Source organism: Ovis canadensis, chromosome 19 (genome assembly GCF_042477335.2).
Source record: "Ovis canadensis isolate MfBH-ARS-UI-01 breed Bighorn chromosome 19, ARS-UI_OviCan_v2, whole genome shotgun sequence".
Taxonomy (NCBI): Eukaryota; Metazoa; Chordata; class Mammalia; order Artiodactyla; family Bovidae; genus Ovis; species Ovis canadensis.
Window position 1 is genome coordinate 69,930,637 of NC_091263.1, and position 12,256 is coordinate 69,942,892.

Below are 12,256 nucleotides of genomic sequence, written 5' to 3' on the forward strand. Positions count from 1 at the left end.
GCAGTTTCCAGACTGCCTTCCTTGCTCTCCACTCAGCATTGCTTTAAGGCATGCAAAATAAACATCCCCTAGCCAAGCACAAATGAGTTTTCGATTTTCCATACCTTTGTTCCCCCTACATGGTGGTTTGCTCAGCTGATGAAAAATCACTTATGAAACAGGGTGAGTAGACTGGAGTTACCCATGGGCTTCAAAACACACAGCCAGTCTAAACCGTGCTTTTGAAAGGATGGATTCTGGCCCGTCACCCTCAGCCCCGAATCGTGGGTTGTGTTGACTTTGCCTCTGCACTTGTCAGACTGACTGAACTTCAGCGTCCCTGATGGAGGGAATAGCAGATTGGTTCCAGATTGGGAAAGGAGTGCACCAAGGCTCTCTATTGTCACCCTGCTTATTTAACTTATAAATAAGTGGCAGAGTACATCATGCGAAATGCCAGGCTAGATGAAGCACAAGCTGAAATCAAGATTGCCGGGAGAAATGTCAATAGCTTCACGTATGCAGATGACACCACCCTTATGGCAGAAACAGAAGAAGAACTAAAGAACCTCTTGATAAAAGTGAGAGAGGAGAGTGAAAAAGTTGGCTTAAAACTCAACATTCAGAAAATGAAGATCATGGCATCCAATCCCATCACTTCATGGCAAATAGATGGGGAAACAATGGAATTAGCGACAGACTTTATTTTTGGGGGGCTCCAGAATCCCTGCAGATGGTGACTTTAGTCGTGAAATTAGAAGACACCTTCTCCTTGGAAGAAAAGTTATGACCAACCTAGACAGCATATTAAAAGGCAGAGACATTACCTTGCCAACAAAGGTCCATCTAGTCAAAGCTGTGGTTTTTCCAATAGTAATGTATTGGATGTGAGAGCTGAACACCAAAGAATTGATGCTTTTGAACTGTGGTGTTGGAGAAGACTCTTGAGAGTCCCTTGGACAGCAAGGAGATCAAACGAGTCAATCCTAAAGGAAATCAGTCCTGAATATTCATTGGAAGGACTGATGCTGAAACTGAAACTCCAGTGTTTTGGCCACCTGATGTGAAGAGCTGACTCACTGAAAAAGACCCTGATGCTGGGAAAGACTGAGGCAGGAGGAGAAGGGGACTATAGAGGATGAGATGGTTGGATGGCATCACCGACTCTATGAAAATAAGTTTGAGTAAGCTTCGAGAATTGATGAGGGACAGGGAAGCCTGGCGTGCTGTGGTCCATGGGGTCGCAGAGTCAGACACGACTGAGCAACTGAACTAACTGAACTGATGGAAGGATATTGAAATAAGACAGAGATCAGACTCTTAGTCAGACTCTGCAGTCAGTCCTAGCAGGGCTTCTCTTAGGCCATTCTTTGTGATTTGCTGAAATACACACATCCCACCTCACCCCCCAGAAAGGAGGCATCTTCTTTTCCTCCACCCTGGGCATCTCATTTCCTCCTCACCATTAACCAGATTTATGACCCACGGTGAGTCACGTATCTTTTCTGGGCTTCGGTTTCTGAATCTGTAAAATAAAGTAATGGAGCTAAAGATTTTAGGGAGCCTATCTAACTTTAAAATTGTTCAGTTCTGAAATGTAATTGAAATGGATGAAGTCATGAAAGCTATTTCTGAGAACGTAGAGCTGTCCCCTACATTCCAGAATATTCATAAGGGCTTTGCCTCATTGAGAAATAGTACAGAATCTTCTATGGTGTTATACAATTGGAAATAACTTATAAGTCACTTTTATTAATGCATGGAGCTATTTCAGGCTTTGAGTGAATTTTGGGATGCGCTGTTACGTATGCCCACTGACTCATTCAGAGAAAGCGAGGTCACTGGGTGGCCCTTCCCAGTCCTCTGAAGACAGCAGCAGGGACTCACCTTCCTAAGCTTCCTCTGGTGCCATTGTCAAAAATAGTGAAGTATTAGTCAGACCAGCAGTGACATATGTCTTAGTCTCATTGCTGTAGGAAGCAAGGCACTAGGTGTATAATTATTTCGACTTTTAAAGGAAGTTGACATTCTATCTGTCAAACATGGACTCTGCACAATTCAATTTCCCGCGTTTCCTGTGTTTTCAGGTTCCCAAGCTGCCCCAAAGCCAAACCCCTTTTAGAGATTTCCAGAGGGACAGCCTGTGAAATGTTCATCAGAAACCCACCATAATCTCCTATTTTTCCTTGCAGGGTTGGGGCGTCAGACACATCACGTTTGTGGACAATGCCAAGATCTCCTACTCCAACCCTGTGAGGCAGCCTCTGTATGAATTTGAAGATTGCCTGGCGGGTGGGAAGCCCAAGGCCCTGGCGGCAGCGGACCGGCTGCAGAAGATATTCCCTGGAGTGGTACGTTGGTGCTGGGTGCTGAGAAGGTCAGGGCTTTTTGCCTGGCCTGTCAGTGTTTAAGCGTTAATCATGTGGGAAGGAGGCCCCACGGGATGGAGGGAACAGACTCAGCCATTGGTCGCTTACTGCCAGGGCCCCATAGTGTATTTCTTCATGAACCTCTGTTTGCTCACCTCAGAAGTGGGGATTATAAGAACAAATAAACCCCTCATATATTACTGTGAAACCACCATGGAGACTATATGACAAAAATGTTTCATAAGATACAAAGCCCTGAGTTGAGGGATTTGGGGGTCTGCATAGCTTTAGATACTGCCTTGTTCCAAAGGGTTTATCCGCTTTGGATATTGGATCCACTGTAGGATATTACCTCCCTCATGGCCAGGATGCCTGGTGGTTAGTACAGGTTTATGAAATTAAATAGTCTGTGCAAGGAAGATCTGGCGAAACGTTGAGCCTTTCACTCTGGCTGCTGCTTGTTCTTGACATCCATCATGTGCTTTGAAAACAGTGAGAGGCAAGTCGTGCAGCTCATCTGGTTCAACATCTGGCCGTGTTCTTGAGGTTATCCAGCAGAAGACATTCTGCGTCTTGCATGCCTCGTCGATTTGTGTGACAGAGGTTAGCTCAGGTGCCCCCAAAGCATCTGCTTCTTCTGAAAGTACCACAAGAGGCTCTCAGCCCTGGCTTAAAAAGAGAAAGAAAAAAAAAAAAAGAAGCCTGCTTTCTTGGGGTTTCTCTCTTTAGTCACTGAGCATTAGATTCACTCTTTCTCTCAGCCTTTGCTTTAAAAGTGATTTTGACCGTTTAGTCCGTTTCACCAGAAGAATGCCATCTCTTGGGTTTAATTCAGTGGGACTAACTGAGCCCTCTGTACCCAGCTGGGTGCTGGATGACAAGAGAGAGAACAAGTCACACCCTGTCGCTGAGGAGGCCTCTTAGTTGTTACATTTCTGCGGTGACAACATTCCACATCACACGCTTCCAGCATCCAAGTGGCTTACGATCACGAACACTGATTTCACGTTCACAGGTCTACGGGCTCGCCGGGACTTAGTGGCTGGGCTGGACCGGACTCTGGCTTTGAGTCCTGTTCGTCTGCTCTTTGTGTCATGCTGTCCGAGTCTAGGCTCTGGGAGCAATGGTGAGCTGGTCCTGCTCTCCTTATGATGGAAGGTGGAAGTGTAAAGGAGTGGGTCAGGCTACCAGTACTTCCTGTGTCTCTTAAAGTCTCAGCAGTGTCCTCTATTGGACCAGAGCAGGTCACAGGGCCATGCCCCAAGTCAGTGGGGTTGGTCTGGATGCCCTGCCTACCTGGTGGGAGATCCTGCAAAGCCACGTGGCTAAGGGCATGGACACATAATTCTCTTAGAGGTGGGCAGTCACAGTCAGGAAGAATAATCCATTCTATCACCGGAGACAGACCTGGCTCAGAATCTGAGCTCTGCCTGAGATTTTTGCTCACTCAAATCCTAGCCATGGTCTGTGACCCAGTGCAGTTCCCCCTGTTTTATTTGTTCGGTTACCCTGTGGCTTACTCATTCATCGTGCGTTTATTTAAGGCCTGCTCTGTGGTAGGGACTGGGGACCAAGGCAGATGAGCTTCCGCCTCCCTCGCCTGGAGCTGCGTCTGGTGGGGGATGTGGCCAGCAAACTAACTTCATGAATGGCTGCGCTTGCAGTAAGAGCACAAAGCAGGGGCTCAGGGGCCGCGGGAATGTTTAGCAGGCACACCTGGCCTAGAACGGACTTCCTTGAGGAAGCTAAGCCCTGAAACGCGGGAGAGAGTTAGCTAGACCAGGGTGGACAGAGCGGCGTGTGCAGACGCTGAGGTAGGATGCAGCCTCTACCCCTGTGGACAGAAAGGAAGTCGGGCTGGCTGCGGCGCGGGGTCAAGAAAGACAGACTCGGAGCTAGAGCATCAGCAAGGGCCAGGTCATGCTGGGCCTTAGAGTTCAGGTTCCCCTTTTCTTGAAAGCATCAGCCCACCAGGATCAAGCCTGTTCCCCAGCACCTACATCACGCTACTGCATTTTCCCTGTTGGATTATGCAGTCCTTACTGTGGGGAGCCTGGTCTCGTATACTTTTACCCCTCATGCCTTATAAGGAATAATAGCTAACATAGGGGCTTTCCTGGTGGCTCAGTGGTGAAGAATCCGCCTGCCAAAGCAAGGGGCACGGGTTGGATCCCTGGTCTGGGAAGATCCCACATGCCGCGAAGCAGCTAAGCCCCTGCACCGTGACTGCTGAGCCCATGTGCCCCAGCGCTGGTGCCTTGTCCTAAGAGAAGCCCACACACCAAAACGGAGAGCAGCCCCTGCTCGCTGCAGCCAGAGAAACCCCCGTGCAGCAGCAAGACCCAGCACAGCCCGAAATAATTTAAGTTTAGAAAATAGTAGGTAATGCTGAACCCACCTAAGTTCTAGGGCAATGCATCAAATTTGTGAAAAGAACTTGTGAAGCCGTTTCACTTATTGGCTAGCCAGGCTTACGTGATTCTCTTTGTATGTTCAATTTAGTGTAGTTTTTCATTCAACAGAGACTAGCTCATCACCCTCCTTATACCAGACCCTGGACAGGAGGCTAGTCTGAGTGAAGAAGACCTGAAAAGAACGGCTCAGCCACAAATAATATGCGTGATCCTGGGGTTGAATTCATTGAGTAGGAAAACAACTGACCTTGAATCAATCAAATAACCACCTGAGGTTTCCATTTCCCCCCTCAAAGGTGAGGCAATAAAATGTAGGGTTATAGAGCCACACTGAGGGTTTTAAAGCCTGTCTCTGGACGTCTGTTTGCAACCCTGATGAGTGACTGATGGACTGGCTCTCCTGCCGTGGTGCATCTACCGGTTTTGCACCCGGGTACGTTGTGTAAAGTGACTCAGCAGATGCTGACCAGCAGGCAGTGAGAGACTGTGGGCTCAGAAAGTGTTTGTCCCAGTTTGTTGCACGGAGGCACTTTTTAGCTTGTGTCAGAGCCCACGGGGAGCCCAAGGAGGTATTGTTGGTCTCGATGAGCTGAGGAAACAGAGATGAGAATTCAGAGCAGCCAAGCAGCTGAAACTTGAGGACAGAGTATCAGGCCTGTGGGAGTCGTGCAGGGAAGGCATTCCAGAAGAGTGTCTGGGCAGCAGCACCTTGAGGCTTTGTACATTCTCAGGGCAGCACTCCGTAATCTGGGCAGGAAGCACCGTGAGTCTGCTGTGGGCAGAATGAGGTTCCAGAGCCCCTGCAGGCTGCAAGGCACCAGAGTCCCAGCCATCCAGAAGGGAGAGACCTCATGGCCACTCTGAGCCCGTAGGTGACACCCCAGTGAGGCCGCAGAGCTAAACATAAAAGCTGGAACTAGGTGCTTCTGGAAGAGAACAGCCTGGCGATCCTGTGGTGGCAGAGACTCCTAGAGCCACGGAAAAACGGAGCATAAGTGAGAAAATGGGTGAACAGGACTTCCTCGAAATTCAAAATTTCTGCTCCTCGAAAGATGCCAATAAGAGAACACAAAGGCTGGCCCAAACTAGAACTACTCGGAGGACATGTATTTGGCAAAAGCCTATATCCAGGATACGTGAACAATTTCTGCCAACCAGTAATAAGACAGGCTAACCTTTTTTTCTTTTTAAGGGACTGAAGGGTTGGGCCAGCACGGCTTCCTAGGGAAGGTCCGTGCGTGGCCAGGGAACACGTGTCATGCTCAGCACCGTCAGTCGTCATCATAGGGTGTGAATCAGGCCCACGCCTGAATCCCTGCACACGCACCGAGATGACTAAAATTAGAAAACCGACAGTGCTGAAGGGTGGGAGGGGGAGGGGCAGCCACAGCTCTCACAGTCTGGGGGTAGAGGTCCCGGGGACTGCCTGCGAAAGGGTATGAGAGCGTTGCCTCGGATAATAGTAGATGCCTTGAGGGGCGTGTGCAGGGGTTAATCTGCAGCTTGTCTGAACACATCAAACTGGACCCCCGAGGTCCGTCCGTGTACTTCACTTGCTGTAAATGATTGCTCGCCCTGGCTGCACGTTTTAGTCATCTGGAGAGTTTTGGAAAATATCCATCCCTGGGCCCGCTCTCGGAGACTCCAGTTGAAGTGGTCCAGGGAAGAAGCTGGGCGTTAGGAATCTAGACAGCTCTCTAGGTGGTTCTGATGTGCAGCCAGGCCTGAAAAGTACCGTGCTGCAGCTCGCTGAATTGCAGCCTCAGACTCGTGGCCTCCGTGGTGGGCCGGGAGCCAGTGCACCTCTGCAGGCTTGGTAGCTGGAGCTGCAGCAAGCAGAGATTCATTCAGGTTAGCCATGGAGATGGGGGTGAGGGTCTGAGTTATTCAGAAGGTCAGAATTGGGGTTGAGTAATTATGCTTTAATCTTGGTGTCATTAAAATTCCCAGGCAATAATTTTGTGGATTGTGCAACCATCGTTTAAAACACATCAATTGCAAATACGACAGTAAGGTATTATTGTTGTTATTACGGTGGTTGTTGCTTTTCTTACTGTTCATTACGGTATTAGGTATGCAGCAGATCACTGTACTTAATGAATGAGTGAGTGAATTATGAGGTCCTGAGAGATATCTTTGTGGTGTCCTCGTTAAAATGGACTTGTTTTGAACCTTCCTTCTTACTGAAGTCCTTTCTGCCTGGCATCTTTTCCTGCAACCTTTTTTTCCCCCCTGCCCAACTCTTTTTGAAATTTTTGCTGTTATTACTACTGTGCCTTTCTTGAATTCCAGATATTAGGTTTAACGAAGAAAATAACATCCATTTACAGAATAGATTTTACTTTGTAAAGGGCCCTACTGCTGTGTCCCCTGAGCTGTTTTTGCAGTATGTGAGGGGTTTTGACAAATAAAAAAGCTGGTGTTTCACACGCTTCCCTGTGGCAGGTGCTATGCAGGGGATTGAGGGTGGAGTTTGTGATTCTAGAACTCTTTCTTTTCTGGGGAAAGTCAGTGTCCCTGGCTTCACTGGCATGCATATGTGACTCACAGTTCATCTGCCAACACATTGTGGAGCCAGCAGGGGATGAAAGGTAAGTTACAGAGCTCTTCTAAAGGCCCCATGAAAAGTCCTGAGTCCTGAGAACCCGGGTCACTGGGCAGCTCCTGCTTTTGGACAGGAAATGAAGCTTCACTTCGGCACAACACTCTGCTGTCACCCAGCAACCCCACCAGACTAATATCTATACATTCCTAAGTCTAGTTTTTTGGCTAGTCAGCAAGGAGAGTTCTTCAGTTTTGAGGGTTTTGTTTGTTTTTAATGCATATAGCCCCTGTGAAAATTAAGGCAAGACTCTGAGCCATCCTAATCTTAGGTGAATTTGTTAAATTATTTCTGTTGTGACATCCCTTTTAGAGGTGTTCCACACTAAAAAGCAAAGTGAAAGGCAATGTGGGGACAAGTGGAGAGACAGCCCGGCTGGACCGAGGGCCTTGGGGAAGCCGAGGGCATTGTGATGACATTCCTTGGCCCCAGGTTGTAGGAAAGAGCCAAAGGTTCACAGTTCTGTCCAGGGTTCGTTTTGTCCACAGGAGAAGTGCCTCCCTCCCACCCCCTGCCACTTTGGAGCTAGATCCGTGTGTCTCTGCTGCCCTGTCCAGCCTTAGGGACCTGCGATGCCAGGACAGGTGGTCTGGGTCGCAGAGGTGAAAAAGGTGGAGAGCTCAGCTGGCAGAAGGCTGAGGCAGCGTGGTCATGATGGGGAGATGTCAGGTTGTAAGTGACCCCACGTGCTCAAGGTGATGGGGAGTTGCAGGCTCTGAGATCCCACCCATCCCTTTGCCTCAGAAGCCCCCCCTCTCTGGGTGTGTCCCCAGAACGCCAGAGGGTTCAACATGAGCATCCCCATGCCGGGGCACCCCGTGAACTTCTCCAGCGTCACCCTGGAGCAGGCCCGCAGGGACGTGGAACAGCTGGAGCAGCTCATCGACGGCCACGACGTCATCTTCCTGTTGATGGACACCCGGGAGAGCCGGTGGCTGCCTGCCGTCATCGCCGCGAGCAAGAGAAAGGTAGAGCATGGGCCCCATCTCCCAGGGTGGAGTGACCCCCGGTCCACCCCCACCTCCGGAGCGGAGGGGTGTTTGTGTGGCCTGCTGACCTGAGGCCAAGGGCTTCCTCCGCAGACCGTCCGCCTCACGCACCATCATGCAACCCAGGTGTTACCCTGTGAGCCCCGTGCACTGGCAGGGCCGCTCTGCTCACAGTGGAATGTGAGCTCCCACAGGACACAGACTCCGGCTCATTCACCACGGTCTGGCCAGTGACAGCTTGAAGGGCCGAAAGAATGAATGGTTCAGTAAGTCAGGGTGCGTACACAGGACAGAATAGTATGTAACCGCTCCCGGTTATGGTGTCAAAGAATTTTAATATGATGGAAAATACTACGTAGTTAAATAAGATACAGATATATATCTTACGTCAGTCATGTTTATGTATATGAAGATATCCATGTCTGTTTATCAAAGAATGGGGGTGGCAAGAGAAAGGGAGAAAGAAAGGAGGGGGATGGGCAAGAGAGAAAATAATAAACACCTCGAACTATTATTACAATTGTTGGGGCTGTGAGATTCTGAGTGATTTTTTGTCTTCTTCTCCAGTGTAGTTTTCTTTGATTTTTTCAGTGTTCTATGTAAATAGACATTTGGGAGAATGAGTCAATTTATGACTAACAGAAGTTATTATAAATGAAAAGAAGCTTTCCTTGAAAACCTGTGTGAAGGGTGAATTATATAAAGTGAAAAATATGAGATTTATGAAAAAAATTCTCTGTAGAAATGACAAACAACAGCATAATGCTGCAAAGAAGGGCTTTGAGAACTCTGGAGACTTAGTTTTATATACCTTCCCTCTTACCAGCTAAGCAACTTTGGGCAAGTTGTAGAAATAACCTTTCTGACTTTCAGCATCTTCTTCTATAAATAAGAAATGTTTGCTAGGAGTTTTAAATAAAACCGAGAGAGAGAATCTATGCTAACCTCTTGTCAAGTCTTTCGTACTTAGTAAGCCCTCATTCCTGGGTAGCTGCTCCCAGCGTTGTTGTTGAGTTCCTAAGCTGTGTCTAACTCTTCGTGACCACATGGACTGCATGATGCCAGGCTCCCCTGTCTATCACTGTCTCCCAGAGTTTGCTCAGATTCGTGTCCACTGAGTCAGCGGTGCTATCCAACCATCTCATCCTCTGTCACCCCCTTCATCTCCTGCCCTCAATCTTTCCCAGCATCAGGGTCTTTTCTGATGAGTCGGCTCGTCACATCAGGTGGCCCAAGTATTGGAGCTTCAGCATCAGTCCTTCCAATGAATATTCAGGGTCGAGTACCAACATTAGCTTATAGAATCTAATTACAGTCGAACACAAACACATATTACGAAACAGATTTTTTAAGTTGACCCAATATGGAGTTAGCCATGGCCTAAAATGTAAGTGTCTCTTAATTCCGGTCTTTATTCCTTGGAACTCACAGCTGGTCATCAACGCTGCCTTGGGATTTGACACCTTCGTTGTCATGAGACATGGCCTGAAGAAGCCCAGGCATCAGGGAGCCGGGGACTTGTGTCCCAGCTACCCCATGGCGTCTGCCGACCTCCTGAGTTCATCGCTGTTTGCCAACATTCCTGGCTACAAACTTGGCTGCTACTTCTGCAACGATGTGGTGGCCCCAGGGGATGTAAGTAGATTTCTTTGTTGTTCCAAGTATCTCCTACAGCCATCTTGCCCACTAGGGCAAAAAGACCCAGCTCTTTCCTTTAAGACTGTTTAAAATATTGTCTTTTAACAAAGAGGAAAATCGTCTCATTTGGGGCGGTGGCATTATCCCTCGTGAGCCTTGCTTGGCATCATCGACTGTAAACAGCTGTGCCCCACTCACCAGTGTCTACAGGGCGCTCGAGGGTTTTTAGAGCATTACCTCATTTCGTTACTTAACAGGTATATTTTGTTTTTCTTGGTACTCACAAGACATGGTATTATGTGAGGCTGACTGATCTCTGCCGACAGTGAGCATCTGGCTGTGTGATGGAGCTTTATCGTGGAGGAGTCGCATGCTCCTGATAGCTCGCCTTGCGGGGAACACAACTTTGCATTCACGTCCATGACTGTTTCTCCGTAGTCAACCAGAGACCGGACCTTGGACCAGCAGTGCACTGTGAGTCGCCCGGGACTAGCCACGATCGCCGGAGCCCTGGCAGTGGAGCTGATGGTTTCCGTTCTGCAGCATCCAGAAGGGTGAGTTTCCCATTTAGAGATGGCTGTTGAAACAAAGACAGCTTCTGTATCTCCCTTGGCCTTTTCTCAGTCTGACTTTTTTCTGAGAATTGTATTGTCCTTTCCACTCTCAAAAAACAAGATTAAAAAAAAAACCTGGTTTGATCCTTTCGGTTGGTAAACTTGTCATGTGATCTTTGGAGCTGTGTCTCTGCGTCCTTGTAGAACTGAACTCTCCTAGGGTTGTTTGGTAATTGATGATAAGGAAGGATAAAAATTTTCACAGGGGTTTTAGGACCTGCTTTCATTCTGTTAATATATTAATTTTGATCTTCTTAGCTCTAAGCATTTGAAAGGCAGTACGTGCATCACGTATGATAGAAGTTGGATTTGGCTGTTTGGAACAGATCCGTCTTCAGTGACTCAGTCAGATGGAGGCGAGGCTTTACTTTTCTCATGCAGCAAGAAGCTCAGAAGCAGGCACCAAGACGGCTTCCCATGTGCCGTCGGAGACTGTGTCTCTTTACCGCGCACTCAGCCACTCTTGGCTTTCTTCCCTGTGCTTGTCCTGCTGTGGCCACAGGATGCGTGCTCTGCCCTCAGGGCTGCTTCTGTGTCACAGTTAAGAGGAAGGGAATGACCGAAGGAGGCGAGCTCTGTTCAACCAAGGCTCCCCGCCGCCACCCCGCCTTTTTGGCCGTGTTCTGCAGCATGTGGGATCTTAGTTCCTAACCAGGGATTGAGCCTGTGCCTCCTGCAGTGGAAGCATGGAGTCTTAACCTCTGGGCCTCCAGGGGAGTCCCTGAGGCTGACCCCCTTTAAATGGCTCTCCAGGAAGACTTATGCATTGATTCTAAAACTCGTGTATAACTTGCCCTTGCCCTTATAACTGCAAAGAAGACGGACAGATGTGGCTCTTCAGCTGGGCACATTGTCTCTGAATGAAACTATGACAAGATAGGAAAGGAGAATGGACATTGGGCAGGCACCCAGCAGTGTCTACACACTCATTTAAAAATGAGTTTATATGCTGTATATATTTAAACACTAGAATATACTGTTATTGTTACATAGTTGGATTCATTTAATTTTGCTATTATTTTCCATTTTTAAACTTTTCTTTCTATGTCCTTGAGCTTCCATCCTAGGTCATTTTCCTTCTGCTGAGAGAATACCCTTTAGAAATGCCAGTGACAAAGATGTTTTAATTTTTGTTTGTCTAAAAATGCCTTTTTTTTATCTTTATGGTGAAAAATATTTTTGCCATGTACAGAATTCTAGACTGGCTCAGTTCAGTCACTCAGTCGTGTCCAACTCTTTGTGACCCCGTGGACTGTAGCATGCCAGGCCTCCCTGTCCATCACCAACTCTTGGAGTTTACTCAAACTCATGTCCATTGAGTTGGTGATGCCATCCAACCATCTCATCCTCTGTCATCCCCTTCTCCTCCTGCCCTCAATCTTTCCCAGCATCAGGGTTTTTTTTCCAGTGAGTCAGTTCTTCGCATCAGGTGGCCAGAGTATTGGAGTTTCAGCTTCAACATTAGTCCTTCCAATGAACACCCAGGACTGATCTCCTTTAGGATGGACTGGTTGGATCTCCTCGCTGTCCAAGGGACTCTCAAGAGTCTTCTCCAACACCACAGCTCAAAAGTATCAATTCTTCGGTGCTCAGCTTTCTTCACAGTCCATACATGACCACAGGGAAAACCATAGCCTTGACTAGACGGACC

General features: G+C 48.1%; 1 protein-coding gene across 26 annotated transcripts in view; it reads left to right on the forward strand.

The window, feature by feature from the left end:
- ATG7 (autophagy related 7) overlaps positions 1-12,256 on the forward strand; it is a 388,924-nt gene that overhangs the window by 189,614 nt on the left and 187,054 nt on the right. For all 26 annotated transcript variants that reach the window (XR_011250728.1, XM_069560924.1, XM_069560906.1 and 23 more), the window contains 4 exons: positions 2,172-2,330; positions 8,138-8,332; positions 9,785-9,988; positions 10,430-10,545. Coding sequence is in view for 25 of the 26 variants with exons in the window: in XM_069560924.1 (XP_069417025.1) it covers positions 2,172-2,330; positions 8,138-8,332; positions 9,785-9,988; positions 10,430-10,545 (674 nt within the window). In the remaining variant the exon portion in view is untranslated. The remainder of the gene's footprint in view (positions 1-2,171; positions 2,331-8,137; positions 8,333-9,784; positions 9,989-10,429; positions 10,546-12,256) is intronic.